The 24,116-nt window shown below is 28.2% G+C and overlaps 1 protein-coding gene across 3 annotated transcripts in view; it reads right to left on the bottom strand.

Moving 5' to 3' along the window:
• The window catches only part of LOC111627016 (beta-1,4-glucuronyltransferase 1-like), a 59,837-nt gene extending 36,709 nt beyond the window's left edge, over positions 1-23,128 (bottom strand). For all 3 annotated transcript variants that reach the window (XR_002756964.1, XR_002756963.1, XM_023370555.1), the window contains exons 1-3: positions 23,006-23,128; positions 18,522-18,683; positions 1,746-2,768 (exon numbers count right to left, since the gene is read on the bottom strand). Coding sequence is in view for 1 of the 3 variants with exons in the window: in XM_023370555.1 (XP_023226323.1) it covers positions 1,746-2,768; positions 18,522-18,581 (1,083 nt within the window). In the remaining 2 variants the exon portion in view is untranslated. The remainder of the gene's footprint in view (positions 1-1,745; positions 2,769-18,521; positions 18,684-23,005) is intronic.
• Between the last annotated feature and the right edge of the window lie 988 nt (positions 23,129-24,116).

Below are 24,116 nucleotides of genomic sequence, written 5' to 3'. Positions count from 1 at the left end.
AAAACCGGTCCTATGTGCATGTATATTATCGTCCACAAATATGAAGTCTGAATACATGGCGATTATGAAGTCTCGTAGGTTGCAAGGCACGTTTCCACACGTTTGACTAACAAGTAAGTCTTCTAGCACTAAACATAATGCCTCACAAATGATACCAGCACCACCAAATTGCTCTCTTTCTCCGATGTGAAACATGCCGCGTACTTGTCACCTATGACAATTTTGTCCATCCCGACAGTATTCAACAAACTTCTCCATTGCATCAGTCATGTTAGGGTAGCACTTTGACATCTTCAAAATACGTGAAGAAAAAATACTTTAAATGTATAAAAATACTTTGAAGAAAAGCAGGAATTCAGATAAAACTCGTAGGATCTATACGAGAAATATTACTTCCTACGAGAACTTTTTCAGCAAGTTCTAAATCATATTTATATTCGGTCAGAAATTTTCATGGGAAAAAAACAACACTATCGCTAAAAATTTCATAATACTAAGCGAGATTAGTTTACTAACAGGGTGCATATTGAGTTGTAGTCTACTTCTTGTCCGAAATGTTTAGAATGATGTGTATGTGAATATGATTTCTTATGTACTGTACACATTTGAAATCTCTACAGCAGCATTTGAAATTTAAAGTTTTGACAAACATTAGTTTTTGTTTCATATACTAAAAACTGTACTATTACAAATGATGTATACACAGTGTATACGTAACATTATTTAAGACAGATTATTCATGAAATATTTAACAGTTTCCGTATTAGATATTATCATCAAACTAAATTACACATTTAAAAAAATCTGAAATTTCAAATAAGCTACAATTTATTTTTTATTGATTTTAGTAGCCAATAGAGCTGATATATTTCAACAGTAAATATTTTCCCTCATACTTCAAATAAATTAACATTTATTTAGTATCATCATGTAAGATAAGTGTTCTTATTAAGGCCCTAGCTCCTTATAAGGTTCACCAATAATATTACATTTAGTAACAGATCAAACCATCGATTTTAATTGAGAAATAAAACAATCAAGTGAATACAGTTTCGTTCTCTACACTAATTTACAATATGTGTTTTTCTTATGACATCTGGAACCTAAATCTTTGCTACTGCAGAAAAATTAATAATGAAACCAGAGCAGTTTTATAGATCTAATAAGGTTCGATGAAACTGATTTGGATCTCATTATAATTCTTTGTATATACCATTAATATAAAATTGAGTTACTTTAATACGTCAGAAACGAGTGGAATTGACGTCTGTAGATACAAATGAAGGTCTGTAAGCTTTAAAGAATGGAGTAACATTACAAACAAGTTTAATACACAACATCGTACATTCAGGAACCTTTGGAACTTTTACATGTAAATAAATAATAAGCAACAACTAGGTAAAAATTATGATTATACTCTTGTAAATACTAAAATGAGCTTCATTAGGATACATTGCACCAAATAAGGCCCAATTGCAATGTTATGAAAAATGTCATCCTCTAAATTTAATAGACTTTTTATACAATATTGTGATGTCTAAGGTTTATATAACATTAAACAGTTTGGCATTACAACTATGCTGAGTACTAATAATATTTAAATAAACATGAAGTGAGCCTTAATCGTAGCATTCCTCTTATAACAATTTGGATTGATATTTATTTTTTAAAAAAATCACATATTTAATAAAAAATATTTAAGTTAAGATTTTATAAATTTAAGACAACAACAAAATGATACCTACTTGACTTATTCTGTTAAATCCATACTGACGAAATCGCTCGTCATAATAAGGAACAGTATTGCGTCCAATGTAAAAAGGCTCCCAAGGATCTCTCCACAGAACTTCAAACAAAACACTTAATTTTTCAGTAAGAGGTTCTCGCTGCCAGGCTTCATAATCAGTATACTTCTGACATTTCCAGCACAACTCAAAATAGAATGGTCTTGCCTCCATCAATTCAATAAGTTGCAAAAGACTAGTTTTATCTTTTGGAATTTCAGTTTCGTCTTTCATTTCATACGCTGGCACTACATAAACTGTTTTATCGTCCTTATTTGATTCAAAAAACAATCTATTTTCTTTAGCAAAAGTCAGAAAATCTTCATGCAAATGATCACTAGGGACAAGATCTATATCGATTACAAATACAAATTCAGTTAAGGCATTTCTTCTGGCAACATTACGTAAAAGATTATTAGGATATGGCACACTATGGGCATAATTCTTTCCAATTCCATGGTTTTGGAGTCTTTCTTGTAAAAGATCACATGATTCTGGAAACGAAAGTTGTAACTGAATGTCTGTAGTAGGGTTGTTCAGAGGATAAATAAGATGAAAACTGGTATTATGCCTTATAGATGGAAAACATTGTCTCAAATGTAATATTGCTTCTACAGCTAAAGGAATATCTTGTGTAATGCTAAACACTGACACAGAAATAGGTCCATGCCATCTTAATGACAATTTATCTAACTGATATAATTCATTAATTGTACAGTGAGTAATCAAACTGACATCATGTTGTAAACTATGTTTTAATCCCATTAATTCTGCCCTAAGGAGAAAGTTCACTATACGAAATTCTCCACTAGAATCTAAAACACTACTCTGCTGAATTGCCTTGAGCATTTGAGCTCTGTCTTCTTTCATTTCAGCTTCATGATATTCTTTTCCTACATTTTCCCAGATTCGACCAACTGTATCTTTTTGATGATGACTGTTTTTTCTGGCTTCAAGACGACTTAAAAGTGTCATATGAATCACCTAACAACAAAATTAAACATTTAAATTAAATTTCAAATTACAGTTTTAATTTAAGAGAAATAATCTACAGTTAAACTATTTTGCAGATTGTATTCTTTTCAAATTATAAAATATCACTCATCTTAAACTATACATCAGTTTCTTAAATCCTTGATAAAATTTTGATAATTTAACTATCATCATTTTAAGTTTATTTATTGATATAAACTACATCAAGTTGTAATTAAAATTAACTAGCTGTATGTGCCTGGTTTTTCAAGGCTTTTGAAGGGGTGGAGATTGGTGAGGTTGAGTTGGAAAAGGGTGATAAAAACAATGGTCTTGGTAACTAAAATGTACATTTATTGGCCTCAGTATTTACAATAATGAAACTGCAAAACAAAAAATTGCTCAGACTAAACTTAACAGGGGGTGGGACCCCAACATGTTTGTCCAATAGACTTCGCATTGTACCTTTACCATGCCTGAACCATCGCGCCTTTCTCAAATCTCTCTTCAGCGGCAACATATACAGGGCCAGCCAAAGCTTTAATTTGATACATTAATCCAGTCATTTAATCAAACTAAGTCAAACAAAGTGAAATCCTCTTTCAATTAATATAAAGATGATAATTAATCAATGCTACTTTGAAGAAAAGTCTTAGTAACATCTTTTAATTTTGAAGTTTTAATAACGATGTAGAAAACTGTTTAAAATATTTTAAGTTATTACTGTTTATTCCAACATTTTATGCTCATTCATAACAATGTTTTCTTTCAAAAATTAATGCTGGACTGAAAACAGAACCATAGTATAAGTTTCTTATAGTACATGTTTATATTATGTTTACTATTATCTATATATATAACCCATTCTACTGTCCGTCTGTCCCGTAACCGTTTGAAAACGGACACTAGAGGCGTCCCTATCGTATGTCATATTTCAAACATTCAAATTAACAATTTTAATTCTTATTTAAATTAACAATATAAATTTTTATTATTCATTTTGCCAATAAATTATTATTTGGTCAATATAACAATATAAATAATTCAGTATATTTGTAATAGGAANAATAAAAAAAAAAAAGTATAAATGGTAATAACAAGTAAAATTGTTATTAAATCCAGCCCTACTGGAAATACACAAGATCCCGATTATTTCCCCACCCCCTTGACCTTTAATTACCAAAATTTAATAGCATTGATCTCTTAATAAACGAACCTCCCTGCAAAATTTCAGAAATTTTCAACAAAAAGCATAGGAGTTATTATTAAACTTCAAAGAGGGTGAACACACACACATGCACACTAACATCCATACATACAGAAAAAAACCCTCAAATTTTTTTGCATTTCTTGACATTTCAAGGTCTTGCATCCAAAAATGTAAAATCTTGAGGATTGGTTTTTTGATTGATTGCCATACTTCCCTCTGTTATGTTTACTTTCATACTTCATTTCAAAAATATACTCTAAGACCTGGTATATTTTTAAAATATATTTTAAAAATATACCAGGTCTTAGAGTATATTTTTGAAATGAAGTATGAAAGTAAACATAACAGAGGGAAGTATGGCAATCAATCAAAAAACCAATCCTCAAGATTTTACATTTTTGGATGCAAGACCTTGAAATGTCAAGAAATGCAAAAAAATTTGAGGGTTTTTTTCTGTATGTATGGATGTTAGTGTGCATGTGTGTGTGTTCACCCTCTTTGAAGTTTAATAATAACTCCTATGCTTTTTGTTGAAAATTTCTGAAATTTTGCAGGGAGGTTCGTTTATTAAGAGATCAATGCTATTAAATTTTGGTAATTAAAGGTCAAGGGGGTGGGGAAATAATGGGGATCTTGTGTATTTCCAGTAGGGCTGGATTTAATAACAATTTTACTTGTTATTACCATTTATACTTTTTTTTTTTTTTATAAAACTCACCGCTGCCCTCAAAATTAAGCTTTTTGCTATTTTATAGTAATTAAAAATATAAAAAGATTTTAAATAAAATATGATAACAGATAACACCACAAAATGTTGCAGGGAAAGTTAAGCAACTTGTTGCTGAATTTTTTAAATTTAAAATTGTAATACAATCAATTTTTATTTTTAAATAATGTATTTGTAAACTACGTAGCATCTTAATACAAAAATAACAATATATATTTGTAATTTAAACAGTTTTATATAATATGTATTGCATACATATTATATAATTATACTGCATACATAGATAGTTACTGGATCAAGTAACAGATTAAATTAATCTAATAATCCTATTGTATGAGAGCTGTACAAGAGTTGGATGATCAGAGCAGTCAGTCAAGCAAGCTTAGGCATGAGAAGCTGGAGCCTTAGATATGTTTAGATGGTTTGACTTGGGTATGTTGGATATGCCCCTCACATTAAGTCACCTAATTGTGGGTTTCTCTAAACCCATAATGAGAAGAAAAAAAAATCATCTTAGTATGGGAATGATGACAGAAAATAAACCTATTGTACAGTACATATAATTTCCACAAAAAGAACTCTATGGCTATTAAAAAATTAACTGATTCTGTTCATTTAAAATTTATTTTACAATCAATCATTTTTTAAATCATCAATAATTATGAACAATTGAAAACTTAAACTAATCATGTTGCTAATAATTGCAATGCAACAAGTATCATCAGCAACTTTCTCGGACTATAAACATATTGAAATAGTTCTTTTTAACAAATTCCGAGTGCTTAAAATAAAATTTAGTTTTGTTAGCTTTCCTATTTAATTTTAAAATTTCTTGAATATCCACAAAATTAATAATGAAGATGCCTTTTGACATGCTACGGTTGTATCCATTATCCGTAAAATAAAAAATGTTTGCTTATTTAAATAAAGAAGTCTAAGAAGAAAAGATGTTTATGTTAATTTCATCTGCTTTTTCATTACAAGTTTTACTACAAAAAACAGAATGCAATACTTGTGAAACTAAGGAATAATGTTTATTGCATTTTAATGTGAAAGAAAATCTTTAGTTACATTATAGAACCTTGTTCATGTAAATAAATTCAGAACATGAACTAATTTTAAAACATGCATTCGAGTAGATGTTTTCTTATAAATTATGCATGAAGAATTTCAGTATACAAAATGATTTTTTTTTATATTGAAAATATATTGTATTATTATAATTTAAACGTTTTTACATATTATTCATTTTTACAGTATTTCTGTTGCGTCTGCTCCAGATCTTGCATTTATATATCAAATTTTTACAACAGCTATTAAATACATTTGTAAATATTGTCTCAAGTCTACTGGAAAACACCATTGTGAAACATTCATTTAGCATAGTTAATAAGGAAAAGTACATAATATTAATGAGCTATTTTTTTGAAAATAGCTTCTATTTCACAAGATAAAAGTAGAAAAATGTAAAAACAATCAGCATGATAGAAATAAAAAAATCTACATTATCAATTTACAAGAATTGCTAGTATAGTTCAGCATGCATTAATCATTTCAGTATTTGTCTTCAATGATTATTTTAGACATAGAAGTACTGTATAAAAAACAACATTGCTATCTCAACAGGCTATTAAACTTGTTTTCAAGAATATCAGTAATCTTGCAAACAAAATCTATAGCTATTGTGACTTACATATGAACCACACAATGATACATCAAGTATTTTATCATTAACAAAAACAAAAATTTCTAGATTAAGGTGATTGTGTTTCGTGTAAAAAAAAATGAAAACATAAATCATCATTAAAGAATTCCGTCATTCCAGTTAAAAAAGAAAAAAATGTGACAGATAGAGAAGAAAAAAGTTTATATGATGTTAAGACTAGAATAAATTAAAATTAAATTGTTAAAAACACAGAAATGTAATTAAATATCCTTCTGTACTTGACATTGTTAGAAGAATAACTAATAAACTGTTGAGTGCTTATATGGGACTCAGGAATACAGCACATTCTTTAGTGTTTGTTTTTTGAACAAATAAAATAAGACTGCTTTTTATTAATAAACATTCTTCATAAGGATTTTATTTTCTGTTAGAAAAAACTTAATTTTATAAAGATAGGAGTTATCATGGTCCCTAAGTTTTCTCCAGGAAAAATCCCTAGCCCCAACCCTTCTATGGTCCTACAAATCATCAAAACAAAAAAATTTTAATCTATGATTGAGACCAGATATAGAAATCTTAGGACTGGAAACACCAATTAACCATATATGAACTTCCAGTCCAGATCAATTCAAAATTTTTACCTTATCTCAAGAATGGCATTAGATAGATGAAAATCAAGACCAGATATGGAAAGCTGATCTTGATTACTATATACAAACTTCTAGTCTGGACCAGAAGACATGCAATTTCTTAAATAAAAAAAAAATTATTAAAAATTGCAGCCCAGCATTGTGACTGTCACAATAAACAATTGCTCATCACTTTTTATTTCTCCTAATCTAGTTTTTCTTGATCTTTTAAATTCATTTTTTGTCCAATTTAAAGACAAACTTCTGTGATTAATAGTACAGTATTTAATAATAGAAGTATAAAAAAAATTAAAATTTTATACTTTTTAAACTTAATAAACCAATAATTTATTTCATTTTTTCCATTTCATCAAAATCTACATCTAAAAAATTTTCAGAAATATTCCTTTAGTCAAAACAAAATCATAACTAAATTACGGAAGAAAAACAAGTATTTTGCTAAACTGTACTGACAACTGCACTAAAATGTAAATTCATTTCTTTACTTAAAGCAAATGCACTTAATTCCAAGCTCATAATAACGAATCTTTCTTTGACAAGCATATAAAAGTAAGTAAAATCACATTTTTAAAATGGAATAATTATAAAGTAACAATTTTAAATATCAGATTTTAAGACTAATAAAACGAATTTACAATTTAAACATATTAAATACCTTGCATTCTACAGATTAGTAGTAATTGCTAGTAGTTCTATTACTAGCATCTATCCAGGGCCATTGAGAGGGAGGCCAGAGATTTTTAGGGACCTGTAAAATTCCTATTCCTTATAAAATTAACTTTATTTTAACTAACAGAAAAGAAATCTTTAAGACTACTTTTCATTAGTAAACATTCTACGTATCATTTTCAAAGTAGTAACAGGAAAAATTTAAGTTTTTGAATTTAATAGCACATTTGTTGAATTTAGTTTATTTTAGTTTTAAACAATTTTAGCTTAATAAAACTGTTGGAAGATCCTTTTTATTTATTAATCTTCCTTTGAAACACTTATATAGCACACTGTTATAAAATTATGTCAGTTTCATTAAATTATCATTTTTTTAACTTTTTATCGAAAATTACTAATAAAACCATCTAAATATCTACATTTAATATTTTTAAAAATTTTCATTCTCAATATCATTTGTAGAAATATAACTTTTTTTTAAATGATAGTAATAAATAAATAAAGAACAGTCTTAAAAAATTATGCTTAACTTCCAGAAGTCATTAATTATGAACTCCTGAAAACTAAAAAAGTAACTTTTTTAAGAAAACACACACAATTTCTTTTTATGAACCTGATATATACTACTTACACATATATAATATTTTTGTAAGGTTCCTGACTATTATATAGTGTAATAGATGCAGAACTTTTAATTGAAACTTTCAACTTAACCTAAAACAGGCAAATGAAAGCTTAGATCACATTCATAAAATGAAAGTGATTGAAGGCAAATGAACGCTTAGATCACATTCATAAAGTGAAAGGAGTTAAATGATTACTTTGTTTACCTAGTTATCAAAGTACCAGTAAAGTAACAGTGATAATTACTATAAAACAGTAACAATTATAGTATATATATTAATAGTTAAAATACTAGGAAGAGATGATGTGGCTTGCCAACAGGAATTCTAATAGAGGATGTGGCTCTCATGTATCTCTGATATGCATTGTATGGGTCCTATTGTGAAAAGGTTGGCCACCCCTGACATAATATAGCAATAAAAAAAAAATAGTATGATTATCATTGTATATTAAAATAATCTATTCATGACCTAAAATTTCCAATAGAATCTATTAGTGAAAGTATGATTAAAAATAATTTATTAATACTTTTTGTGACCATCTGTGAATGATAATAAAATCCTTAATTATTAAAATTTATAAACTTCATTTTTTAAATAAGAAAATCTGGTAAAACCTTAACAGGAAAAAATCTTTTTGTATCTCTCAACAGATGGAGACACTGATCTGAATTATTTCATCTGAACACATCAAATAAAAATAATAATTTTAAATTATAAATTCTTTAGAATATCTTAGAATATCTAATGTGAAGCACAAATTACTTTACATTAGATATTCTTAGATTAGTATTTACATATTCTAAGAACAGCATGTTCTTAAAATATGTAAATGCTAATCAAATGTAGATTTGTATTGAGATGGCTCAAAAAAAGCTGAAGACATTTTAAATGTAAAGAAAATTATATATTTGACAGCCTTAACAAGCAGAAATTATAGATATAATTTAAATATGATGCCAAGTTTTACTGATTATAATAATTTCTAGTTTGCATTACACTGAAAAGACATTTTTCTTCTGATTATGAAATTATTATTAATAGTCATGCATTGATGTTTAATTAGTGGCACCAGTGTTCTTTGAATGAAGTTATTCATTTATAATTTTATGCATTTATATGCACATATTTACAAATAAAAAGATACTATTTAGATACATTAATGTAATTCTACATTAGTAGCATTTCAATTTGTATTACTTAGGTTATAAACTATTTTACAAATTTCAACATTTTGTGTTCTGAATGAAAAATTATACATAAGTTGTATTGGCTAATTATAATTAAATTATACAAACATATTTTAAAATTTTAAGTAAAACTTTATTAAAGTGATCTGTAAAGCAAATGATATAGATATTATTTTGATGATAATCCATCACAGAAAACGATTCAATTTTAAAGGAAGTGACTAAGTACTTAGAACTTAGAAAACTTTTTGGATTAAAATCAATATTGAATATTTGTTATGAATTCCAAAACAAATATTCAACATTGTTGAAGTCTATTAAAAGTTTATGCAGTCAAAATTTTAATTTTAAATTATATGAACTTAAATATGCATTTGAAAGACATGCCCATTCAAGAATGNTGAAAATATAACATTGATGAATTCATTTCAAAATTAAAATATTGTTAATAAATAAACGTTTCCTTCGATCTACACTGAACTATATATCGATATTACGATGTAAATGTCGGATTAACGATTCCATTCTTACCTTTTCCAGCCAAGTTTTAAGAGAAAGGTAACATCGCTCTTTTTCTCTCGACTTCCGTTTGTCGTCTGCCTTCTCTTCTCCACTTTCCTCATTTTCCCTACGGCGCAGGCGCGTATTCCCTAACGGCGTTAACTCGAACCAATTTATTGATGTCTAATGTTATTTATCATGTTTATCATCGATATTGTCGTTGATATGATTTCTTATCTTAATGAAATTTATGACTATATTAATAATACCGTCATTAATATAACAAAATTTTTTAAAGTTAAAATTATTATTATTATAGAATTTGTCGATGTAAAATATTTTACACCGGATGCTATAAATTCGAATTTATTTAATAAAATTTACATTTTATTATTTATTATTACGTTATTTTGATAAATGAAAACTTTTATTACCATTTTTTACGACTTTAGCGTACTTAAATCACTTCGAAACAATCGGGGACCGCGAACTACAGATTGAGAAACTCGTGCTTGTATAAGAATTTTTTTTTTCAATATAAATAGAAAGAAAAACAATTGTGATTCATAGGATATTAATCAAACATAATAATACTTGACCTGTAACGTTTGTATCTCACCCTTTACAGCATATTTTTAACCACTTACATAAAATATTAATGACTATATGTAAGTAGAACCTAATTCATGTAAAAAGTATTTAATTATTAAAATATATAAGCAATATATTTATTAGATTATGTAATATTTTAATATTATATGTTTTTATTTTATTGCCAGCTTGTATGTTGATTGATAGCATTTTCCAATACCTGGGGATAGCCACAAACTCCTACTGTGACATGACATATGTCAGAAGTAAATAAATGAATAAATAATACAGTTATTTACATTAATCGTATTGATTTATGTAATGGATAATGGATAGAATTTGCTTTATAATTTTAAGGTCGTCAACATTATGTTTCCTTCTTTCATGAGAGAAACAATATATTAAAATTTAATATTTAAAAATTCTGTGAAAATTATTTGAATTATCTTTTTCTATTTCATAATTATTAAAATGAATATTATTAGAAATAATAATTCTTGTGATTTGAATAAAATTTCCAAAGATTAGAGCTTAAAATAGTAATAACAATTTAGAATTTTTTTTTTCTTTCTTTCTTTTTGGATAATCTCCAGTTATCTGGTGCATTTAAATTATACTTTTATCAAACTTTTTCACTTTTAGCACCAAGAAAAATGTGAAATTATTTTTGAAAGTTGTTCTTTATAAGAATAAATAATATATTTTTTAAATTAAAGAGAAATTGAATTTATAAGCACAAATTATGAAGTGAATACCAAATACAGGGGACGTCAGCAAGGCCATTTAGACCTGTCTTGCACACGGAGGGGACCCCAAATTTTATCTTTTTTTTGTAAAAAAAAAAAACTACGATAAGAAAGTGATATGTATTAAAGTTTCTTTCGACAGTAGTAAAATATCTCTTTTTTTTTTAATTTGTTTTACTGATATTATTCATACATTTTTATGGCTTTCGGAGAAGAATAGGGCCTCACATTTGTGACTGGAAGGTCTTTATCGGATCCTTGTAAGCTTGACATAGCATAGAAGCTTTTTTGTTTAATATACTGTATATTAAATCAGAATAAAAATTATGTCGTGATTAAAAACAATTTAAAAAATCCTTAAAATTAAAAGAGAACCGATAATTTTTACATTTTATCGTGGTTTATCCGCATCACATAGAATAATTCGTAAATAATCAGTAGCATAACTAGAACCCTTGGGCCCCTGTGCAAAAGATTTCTGGCTCCACAGTGGCATAGCTTCATTTTTGTATCGTTCGAAGGACCACCTGTTTGTAACATATATAGGCTATGTTTTTAGAGGCAAAAATCACAATGAGTTTCTTTTTCTTTTTTAATTTAAAGTTTAAATATGTAAATCTATTTCACTAGAATCTCTAAAAATCCCCTTTAGTGGCACGTTATCTTATGGACAAAAAAAAAGAAATTGCCTGAGACCCCCTAATTTCAAATTCGCCTGAAGCCCATGAAGTTATAACGCGCCACTGAATCCCCCTTTTTTATAAAGTAAGGATGACATTAAAACATTTTTACATTAACAAGAATATATAATTTATTCTGTACTATACAATCATTGCATACAAAAAGTAACTTGAGTATACAAAGAACTACTACAGTATTAAATTGCAATGATCATCTATTCTCATCTATCCATCAATATATTTTTTCAATAACATTTTTTGTTTTTTTTTATAGGCCAATCCTCCTTAAGATAATTTTATTTTGTGACGTTACCCAAGACTATTTACATGAAAGCATGTCATTGAATGATACTAATATTTTTAGAACCACATACTATTTATAATTGTCATACTGCCATAGTATATATATGCACCTAAATATGAAGATACTATTTGTTTGAGCAGTTACATATGACAAAAATACAGTACCAATCCTAGACACATTGGAGAATATATTGCTGGCTCATCACCTCACTTAGTATGAGAAACACTAATTTAGAGTTTTAATAATATGTGCACATATTAAAAGATGCATGTATTCCAATATTGATTTTTTTCTTTCTTTCTTCTTATTTAGACACTCCAAAAATTAGTTTATTTTTAAAGCAAACAGGAGGAAAGCTCAAGGAAAAATGCACTCCTCAAACTCCCCAGTTTGAGGAGTGCATTGTTCCTCCAATGTTGGGAAATTTTGCTGAGTAGTCTGCAAGGTCATGCCTCCAAAGAAAGACAAAACCACATAATATAATATATTTTTCCAAAATTAAGAGAAATACAGAAATATAAAGGGGGGCCATGAGGAATAGGAGGATTGTGGCAGAAGGAGAGCCAGCCTTCATACTTTGTATGAACTATCAGTATTATATATAGGCATCAGCTGCCAAAATCAGCCTCCATATCCACCATGATAAATGTATAAATACAACCCTGAAAACACATTATACTTCAAGCTTTCTGATATATAGAGTTTGCATTATAAAGCATACTTTAGAAAACCAAACATTGCTTCTGTGATATAATTTGATATGGAATAGATTGTGTGGTTAATGAGGAAAACGATTTGTATCAAAAAAGTCATACAATAATAATGATGTTTCTTGAATTTCAAATCAATAGATCTTTAGAAAACAAACTATTGTCATTTCTACTGTAAATTATAAAGCATTTAAATTTACAAAAAAAATGCAAATTACTATTTAGATTTAAGTATATTGTAAAGTGATAGAATGACTGATTTTTACTTCAATTTAAGATCTGGCAAATAAAACAAAATACAATCATGACATTATGTTTAATTCTGATATATTATCATCATTATTATTACCATTTAAATTCAGATTACTTATTCCTCATAAAATAATATTATTACTTCTTTTTGAAAGCTCTTATCTTTGAAATTTTCTTCATTATTATAAATTGGCTGTGTGTATGTTATTGTTTTAACTGAAAATACTTTTTCATATAATGACTTTCTAGTCTATGGTTTTATTATTTTGTAACAAATTTCATCATTTGCAGATTAACTAGAGCAATTATAATTTTGTCTGTTTAAATTAGACGATTCTAAAATTAATTCGGAAAGTGATTGTTCATTTTTATGCCTTACATTATTCTCAAATTTAAAATTTGACCAGAAATTTATTTTCTCAAACAAAACACAAAAGTAAATTAAACGAATATAAAACAACATTTCATAAGAGTTAATTTATTAAAAATTANCAAGGAAAAACCCTTAATTTTTTTTTTCTTTTCTTGACTTCTCAACATCCTCCGAGTCCAAAAATGTAAAAAACTTGAGTGGGTCATATTTTGATCGAGCACCATACTTTCCCTCTGTCATATATAACAACTTGGAAAGTAAAATAAGTATTCTCATGTAATTTTATACAAATAGATCTAAAAAACTTTAGAATATAATAAATACAATGTTTTTTATTTTATAAAATTAAAAAAAAACTATTTTTAAATTTTACTTTTTACTATTTGTCTTAATGTAATAAAAAAGAAAATTGTTTTTAATAATTTAAATATTTTGGTTGTAAATCTTTTGAACTAAATTAAAAAGATTTACAATCTTTTTAACTAAAAATGAATGAATGTTAGTCCTTATAAATTGCTTAATAATTAATTTTTGTTGTATTTTACAGTTGATTGTTTGAAATAATTAATTATTTTTATTTTATTACTTGATTGGTTCTACTGTATATTTATATGGCAACGCGATACATGGGCAATCTGCCAAGGGGAATCCCTCCTGGGAGGACTTTTATTGAAAATTATCTCTGTTTAGATGCTACTGAAGTGAAGAAACCCAGAAAACTTTACGTAGCAAAGCCATTGGCCAGGCGTGAACCCACTACCAACTACCAGTGTTCAGTGGTTTTACTACTATTTTTTACTCTTTTCGAACTGTAGACATTAGGAAACATGTTCACAGGCCTGTCTAGGTTCTGTCAGGCTCACTATGAGGCTGCCTGATGGTAAGGGAAGTGCCAGTCTAGTGTGAGGTAAGCAGGACGCCGATTATGGAGGTGCCAAAATGAGCCACGAAATTAAAAGCCGGTAGAATCATTTTGTAATTAACATCGAATGTCTGCCTCGGACGCCGAAACTGTTCTACAAAGCTATGGGCCAGACACATCCGCCGCAGGTCACCTTCAAAAATATTTTTGGTTGCTCGCCCGCATTCGATCCCGAGTCCCCAGAGCGGTATGCTGGTGTCTTAACCGTTTCGGTCATCTGACCGGCTGATTTTAATGTTTAAATTTATGAAAACAATAGCTTTTAAATTTTAAATTGCATTTATACAAACAACAGTCTTTATTATCTGTGAAAAATACAATAAAATGAACAACTTTAATAAGATAAAGTGAGCCTAGACTGTCGATAGGGGAAGTAAGGATTTTTCCCCACCCAGAAGGAAACTTAGTGGTTTTTATCTCTTTAAATAAATGCTATTTTTACTAAAAGAAAATAAAACTTGTAAGACTGTCTTTTACTAATAAAGAAATATTCTAAATATTTTATTTGTTCGTCAAAGTGGTAAAGAGCCCTACCCCCGCCTAAATAAGCTCTTGGCGGTCCTAGATGTGCCCACAAAAATATAGCCTATAATAAATTCGATAAAAATATAAATAGATTTTTTTCAATATTACTGTATTATCAAAATTAAAATTTAATGTTTGCAGGCTATTACATACAACAGAGGAAAAGTATGGCGATCTGTCAAAACATGATTCCAAGATTTTCAGACTTTTGGACTCGGGGTGCCTTCAAACGTCGAGAAATACAAACAATTGAAGAGAAGATTTTTTTCCCTTTATGTATGGATGTTAGTGCGTAAAAAGGCACTGTTTTGTTCATCCGCTTTGAAGCTCAAGAACTCCTCTGCCAAATACACAAACCTCCCTTTTCGAGAAGGTTTGTGTATACTGTTATTAAATTTTGATGGTTAAAGATCGAGGAGTGAGTAGATAGAGAAAGACCATGTGTCGTATCTCGAGTGGACTTGCTCGATTTTTTAAAATATACAATACTAAATTTTAAGGCTCCTTTGTGTCCAGGACCAAGATAAATAAGTCTCAATGGCCTCTTCTAGCTGAGTTCACAGGACACTGTCCTGTGAGCTCAGCTAAGTCTCGTATTGTAAGATATCAAATTACACGTGAATATTTTAATCAAATAAGCCAATTTTTATTATTTGTTATGATTTTATTAAATTCAAGTTTTTTTTACATCTTTGGACTCAAGGGGACTTTGAAAAGTGGGGAAATGCAAAAATTTTTGGGGTTTTTTCTGTATATATGGATATCATTGCGTGTTTGTGTACGTGTTTGTGGGAGGATGCGATTTGGTTCATCCACTTTCAAGCTTAATAACTCCTGTACCTTTTGTCCAAAGTTTCTGATATTTTGCAAGGATGTTTGTGTATTAGGGGGCTTCTTGCTATTCAATTTTGGTGATTAAAGGTCAAGCGAGTGGGGAGATAGAGGCGGTCACGTGTCGTATCTCGACTGGGGTCAGACTTAATGAAGCTTTTACTCATTATTAACATTTAATATTTTTTATAAAACTCATCTCTATCCTCAAAATTATATTTTTTGCCACTTAAAGTTTGGCCGGGAAAGTTGCTCAACTCGTTGCTAGAAATTTTTTTAGAATTGTTTTAATGATAATCATTAGTCACGTAGATTAAAAAAAGAACTGCAAAATACAAGTCAGTTGTTTTCATTAAACATGTATGTTTTTAATATTAACTTCGAAGATTTTTTTAAAAGAGTTACTACAGAAAATTCAGCAAAGAGTTGTGTAACTTTTCCGGCGAAAAATATTTATAAAATCGACCCCTATAACACTGTTGAACACCATATGAATTTCATGTTGTACGAGTCACTTAGATTTTACAAATACGTGAGCCGTTCACAGCCCGGNAAAATTGCGTGTGACGCCATCTGTTATAAGATTTTATTTTAAAATCTTTTTATATTATTAATTATTATAAAATAGCAAAGCGCTTAATTTTGACAGTACAGATAAGTTTTATAAAAACAAATCGTAAGTTTTAATAACTTAAGTCCGACCCCACTTATACTATATTGAGACCTCTCTTATTACTCAATATGGTCCTCATTGTGACGGGTAAAGCTCATCAGTGACAGAGTGGATAAAACCACTGAACAGTATAGTTTGTCGTGGGTTCTCGCCTCGCCGAACGGGTTGGCCACGTGGAGTTTTCCGTATTTTCTTCACGTCAGTAACGCCTAAATAGGGGCCAGTTAGCCCTAAAAGAACTCCCAGAAGGCATTCCCTCTCGGCAGATCATCCACGTGCCGTGTTGCTGTGTACAAATAAACCGAATCATATCCAACAAGTAGCAGAATGAACGTTGCAGCAATGAAAGTCATTAAAGCTATCACAAAAAATGGCTTCTAGAACTGCTCAATAACTCTAATGCCTTTTGTTGAAAATTTCTGAAATTTTGCAGGGAAGTTCGGGTATTAGAGACATCGATGCTGTTAAATTTTGATGGTTAAAGGTGAAGGGGTTGAGAAGGTAGAGAGGTACTGTACATGTGTCATATCTCGAGTGAGGTCAGACTTAATGAAGAATTTACTTGTTATTAACATTTGAAATATTTTTTAAACTCATCTTTACCCTCAAAATTAAGCGTTTGGCCATTTAATAATAACTAATAGTATAAAAAGTTTTAGAATAAAATGTCATAACAGATGGCGCCATAGACAATTTTAACTTTTTGCCGGGAAAGTTACGCAAGTAGTTTCTGGAAGTTTTTATATGTTGTATTTTTCATTTACTATTCATAAAATCTACTTTATTTTTAATTTTGTATCATTAAAGTTATCGATACCATACTTTAATACACGCTTCCCACATTGTCAATAAGAACTTAATAATTAATTTTATCATAAATTAAACTTTAGCATTTATTTAATTAGTTTTATCTACTGAAAAAATATCAGGAGGTTTAATTATGTAATAGAATTCATTATAAATTTAATCATTCTTAGTCAGCCCATGGCCGTACTGAACGTTAACCTATTCTTCAACGACCACAAAGGTCCAAATTCGAGTCTGATGCAATTCTCGTGATTTCCCGTGAGTAGTTCCAGATTGGGGTATCGTTCCCATTCTCACTCATAGTATTCGACCTTGTTGCAGGTCAGGCCTGTTTATGATTAATGAAATTGAGTCGGCTATACGGCCAATACTCTGCTTGAATATTGTTGTATAAAAACGGACAGATGGCTGAGGTGGTTGAAGGGTTTCCCATGGACTTCTGCAAATAATTTTCCCGGGGAGGACAAAGCATGGATAGAAATAATTACACCGATAAATTTTTATTTAAATTTCATTGGGGATTTTTCCACGAGTAAAGTATAGAATACAGTATTGTCTCAAAGTGTTCCATCATCGAGGGTGTAAGATTGCATATCCGAATCACTTTTACGATTATAATTTGTAAAATTTTTTACTCTATCCCAGGGCAAATTGCCCATTTACACCCTCTTCGAACGTCAATGGCGTCAAACTACCGCTTTGGGAAACCCGGGGTCGAATCTAAACGAGCCAATCCAGGAATTTTTTATGAATCCACCGTGCCCTATGAGTAAGGACAAACCGATTATAAGTATGAAAAGTGTCCTTTTAATTCCAATAGGGAAGAAAGAGCAAATAATAGAAATTTTAGTATTTTTCAACTAAAACATTAGAAAGTAGATTTAAATATATAAACTTAGTGGTTTTTATCTCTTTAAATAAATGCTATTTTTACTAAAAGAAAATAAAACTTGTAAGACTGTCTTTTACTAATAAAGAAATATTCTAAATATNAAGAAAATATAAATTTAAAAAATTAGATGAAAAATTACTACCAATTATTTTATAAAAATATTAAATTTATCTCTTCAATTTTATTCAGTTTTAATACTTAAAATATTAGCCTACTATCTTACCTGTAAAATAGCAATCACTACAACCAGCAACACTACTATCCTTCTCCAAATAACAGGCATGTTGCAGTGAAACTAGGAATCATGTTATGAAGATATATTGGTACATAAATTTTGATGAAAATTTCTTTCATCTTTCTTTTTCATTCTGTCTTCATTACAAAACTGGAAAATTTTTTAGTTTAAACTTTAAATTTTCACAAGCAAAAACAATTTTTTTTTGGATATTAATTAAACTAATTATTAAAATAAATTTTTTTAAACTAAAAAATTATATGGTTTGTTTACAAAATTCTAATAATGTTCTCAAACATGGTTTATCAAAGAAATCCTATCAATAGGAGAGAGCAAACGCATTGTATTATCTGTATAGAGAAGTGGAAGGATTTAATTTCATCTGGAATGCAATGAATTCTAATAATTTTTTTCCCAGTTAGAATTTGTTTCTAAGTTATTTTATACCATTCTGTAGCTAAAACAAGGTTATATAAATGTTATTTAAAAAAAAAAAAAAACATTTATAGCTGCAAAATTTGTAATAATAGTATGCATTCGGAAGTATATCAAGCATCAATATAGAAGAAAAATTGTTCTGTTCAACAGATACTAACAGATTCTTTTAATTACACAATGTTATTGTCTATGTTAAATGAACTAAATCCAGAAATGGCTTTCACCACGTGGCCTTATAATAATAGATTTCATTTGCATCGTTTAACATTTCCTGAACATTTGTGCAACAGATGTTCAGGAAATGTTCCAGTCTGCTTTAATCATTCTGATATATTTAACCACTCTCTAATCTTTGTTAGGCAATGAAATAAAATATAAACAATTCATTCAAAATTTGGTCTATTTGCATTTGATTATTAATACAGTTAAAATTTAAATAAGTTCACATTAACATTATCAGTAAGTCTGATGAAATAAATATTAAAAATGGAAGCACTTTATTAAAATATTTATATAATTTTACTCAACTGTAAGAACTATACATAACTGTAAACATTATATTTGTCATCGCTTCAAACTACTCCGCTTAAATCACTTTACTCATTCAAGTATGTTTTAGAAAGTCATTTTAAAAAGAAGAAATTGCAAAACTAAGTCAAATAAGTTAATATACTTATGACTTATATGTATTTACTTTATACAAAAATACCATATATTCTCATCATCTTAAAAAGATTAAACTTGTATTAAGACTTGTTATACCTGTCTGAAAAGTAATCATAAAAGATCTTTTTCATAAGGATGAACGTGTATATTCATTCCTTTTAATCAGCATATGGTTGTTATTTAAATAAGGATGCCTATTAACATATATCTAAACAAATTCTGAAGAAATAAAACATTAACTAATGAACAAAGATCAAAACAAAACCTGACTTTTGAAAAGTTTTATTTTTAATATATATTCCATTGTATAACAACTAAAATTCCATATATCTGAGGCAAACTAGCATAGTGGACATTGAAACAAACATTTTACTTTCCTACTTCATTTTGCACTTTATAACATATATATTGTTAAATAAATGCTCACTTGTCTTATCCTAGTTACAGTATAGGTGTTAGTAAACTAAACACAGCTAGACAAATAATTTTAACAAGTTTAGAAATTTTTTATTTTTCTGGATGGCATACGATTTATATCTTTGTATTGCCTGTTTATTTTATTAAAACACTCAGCATTAACATTATCATCATATAAATTGGTGGCAGTTACTCAATCAAATTAATTAAACTAGCAATGTATTTCTTCAAAGATTGACAATTCAAAAAACTCAGTGATTTTCTTCTCCACTTATAAAAGATTTGAAAATTTAATGTCTTATTATTAGATCTTACCCAAATTTATGACAATCTGGATTTTATATAACTGTTTACAAACTTAAAATTTATTTCTATTAGAATATTTCATGGAAGTTATGGAATTTTAATCATATACACTGAACAGATGATATTTTGTTGTCATTTTAAAATATAACTTATCTACTTTCCTACCAACACGTAATAAAATATCAACAAAATTTGAAGTAAAATATTTTTAATACTGTAAAACTAATAATAATAAATCCATATTAGGATACAGAACGAGAACATCGACACAGCAGGATGTCAATGACGCAAGTAGAATCAATTACAGACATAAATGGTTCAGAAAATTGATTTTATAAAAATTCCGTATATTCAGATTCATAAAGTTTTAATACTGAATGTTTGAAACCTTTATTTTATGTAGAAGTGTAAGTAGAAAAAAAAAAATAATAATGCTATTTATAAATTCCAGTTGTCTCAGAAATGGCTGCACCCAGATTGTTTTATATATATTACAATAAATAATGAAGTTGAGAAGTTAAAAACTAACAAATTATAGAAATCGATCAATTATCATTCAAATATTCAGCATTTTGACATTGTGTGTGTACACACACACATCAAAATGCTGAATATTTGAATATATATATATAGTCAAAATGTATAACAGTCATATATATATTTATACATGCACACACAATCAAATTTATTGTTATATATATACAATAAATCCACAAACCAGATTTAAACTGCCTATCTCTATTCAAATTACTTTATATCTAAACTATTAAATTAGCCTCATTATAGTCCAATAATATGTCAGATTATTTGGCATTTTGATTGCATATAATAAAAAGCAATAATAATTCATAGTAGTTTAGAATAAAATTTTTTTAAAAAGGTATTAGAATATATGAGAAACAGTGTATTAAGATTTTTAAATAAAATAAAAATGCTTTTGAATATTTTAAACTAAACTTTATTTGATTTTTATTTAAATTTGTAAAATGTAAACATATACTAAAATACCATACATCATACGTCATTTAGTTAATAAAAGCAGATACTAATTTTTTAATTTCACTGTATGCCTGTAAAATCAATTTAATAATTTATTTTGTAATTTAAAAAAAAAACAACAAAAAACTGTTTTTTAATGAAAATATTGCAAAAATTTTAAACTAAAGAACAGTTTATGGAGTTAATCAAATTTATTTTATTTTTTAAAACTAAAATATACTGTATTCAAATAAATTTTTACTAAAATAGTAAAATTGAAACCAATCTACAATTTTATAGGTTTCATAAAAGAAAAAAATATATAATAATCTGCTCAAATTATTCACACATACAAGTTAAGAATTTAGAAGTGTCCAAATGTGCCAAATAATTCATTTTTTAGAAATTTCTGTTTGGGATCATTGGTAGATTTCAGACATTCCTATGTAAAAAAAACCCCGAAAAGGAACCACGAGTCTAGGAACGATTTTTCAACCCAAGGAGAAATTCTCTAAAACTAGCTTCCTGCAGTGATAAACAATTTTACAAGAACTGATGATAACTTTTTAAAAAAAAATCAAAAAAACAGTAATATTTTAAGATAATGTTTCAGTTTTTTTTCTTTCTTTACAAAATGATGATGATAATGCTTGTATGATTTGAGATCATTAACATTATTATATTATTTGCTGACATTTGTACACACAGCTGATGCCGGATAGATGATACATTCTACCAAAATTAAACTGTTTATTTAATAGGCTATATATATAGTATACAGATTACAATTCCACCTAATATACAGTACAGAGATAATTAAAAGACAGTTACAATTTTTGAGTGCATCTGGTACAATCAGAGAAACGGAAGAAAAACTTTGGAAGGCAACAACTCAAAAAAAATCACATGCAAACTCAAACTTTTTTACTCGTGCAGAAATGGACTACTATGTTAGTAGGATGTCAATGATACTCAAGAGAGATGAAGTCAAATAATAAAAGATGCATCTATTACCTAGAAAACTGAAAAATTAGCATTAAAACAATTTATTAATCATTTTATCTAATAAAAGCCAAAGATGATAATGTTAACAACGGCATAACACGCCCGCTCCGAGATCCCTGCCTGGACGTGGCAAGGGGCTCGCGTGTCCTCTAGACCTCTCCGGCCACATCGTTGGCAGCTTTGCCACAGACAGGTATACCCACGCCAAAAGAATCGGAGGACGGGGCCAGACTAAGGTGGAACCACCGGTCCTCTGGGTCAAGTCATGCGCGGACTAACACACCATGTAAAAATTCTGTAAAAAAGGCAAGGCACGACACGAATTTCTTGGTAAGTAAATTGAGGCAGATTGAAAACATCATCCACTTAAAATCAATTAAGAAAGTTCAAATAATAATACAATTATATTAATTAATAAGTGAAAATCTGTAATAAATGTGAAAAACAATGTACAGAATTGAAATAAGCAATCAAAAGACATAAGAATTGAAATTTTGATTAAATTTGCAACTTAAATTCTGAATGAAGTTAATGAAAATATAACATTGATGAATTCATTTCAAAATTAAAATATTGTTAATAAATAAACGTTTCCTTCGATCTACACTGAACTATATATCGATATTACGATGTAAATGTCGGATTAACGATTCCATTCTTACCTTTTCCAGCCAAGTTTTAAGAGAAAGGTAACATCGCTCTTTTTCTCTCGACTTCCGTTTGTCGTCTGCCTTCTCTTCTCCACTTTCCTCATTTTCCCTACGGCGCAGGCGCGTATTCCCTAACGGCGTTAACTCGAACCAATTTATTGATGTCTAATGTTATTTATCATGTTTATCATCGATATTGTCGTTGATATGATTTCTTATCTTAATGAAATTTATGACTATATTAATAATACCGTCATTAATATAACAAAATTTTTTAAAGTTAAAATTATTATTATTATAGAATTTGTCGATGTAAAATATTTTACACCGGATGCTATAAATTCGAATTTATTTAATAAAATTTACATTTTATTATTTATTATTACGTTATTTTGATAAATGAAAACTTTTATTACCATTTTTTACGACTTTAGCGTACTTAAATCACTTCGAAACAATCGGGGACCGCGAACTACAGATTGAGAAACTCGTGCTTGTATAAGAATTTTTTTTTTCAATATAAATAGAAAGAAAAACAATTGTGATTCATAGGATATTAATCAAACATAATAATACTTGACCTGTAACGTTTGTATCTCACCCTTTACAGCATATTTTTAACCACTTACATAAAATATTAATGACTATATGTAAGTAGAACCTAATTCATGTAAAAAGTATTTAATTATTAAAATATATAAGCAATATATTTATTAGATTATGTAATATTTTAATATTATATGTTTTTATTTTATTGCCAGCTTGTATGTTGATTGATAGCATTTTCCAATACCTGGGGATAGCCACAAACTCCTACTGTGACATGACATATGTCAGAAGTAAATAAATGAATAAATAATACAGTTATTTACATTAATCGTATTGATTTATGTAATGGATAATGGATAGAATTTGCTTTATAATTTTAAGGTCGTCAACATTATGTTTCCTTCTTTCATGAGAGAAACAATATATTAAAATTTAATATTTAAAAATTCTGTGAAAATTATTTGAATTATCTTTTTCTATTTCATAATTATTAAAATGAATATTATTAGAAATAATAATTCTTGTGATTTGAATAAAATTTCCAAAGATTAGAGCTTAAAATAGTAATAACAAT

Source organism: Centruroides sculpturatus, unplaced genomic scaffold, assembly GCF_000671375.1.
Source record: "Centruroides sculpturatus isolate CEXI.00-Female unplaced genomic scaffold, Cexi_2.0 scaffold386, whole genome shotgun sequence".
In the NCBI taxonomy this organism is placed as follows: Eukaryota; Metazoa; Arthropoda; class Arachnida; order Scorpiones; family Buthidae; genus Centruroides; species Centruroides sculpturatus.
The sequence above is the reverse complement of the archived record's forward strand: the minus strand, read 5'-3'. Positions and strand labels throughout refer to the sequence as shown.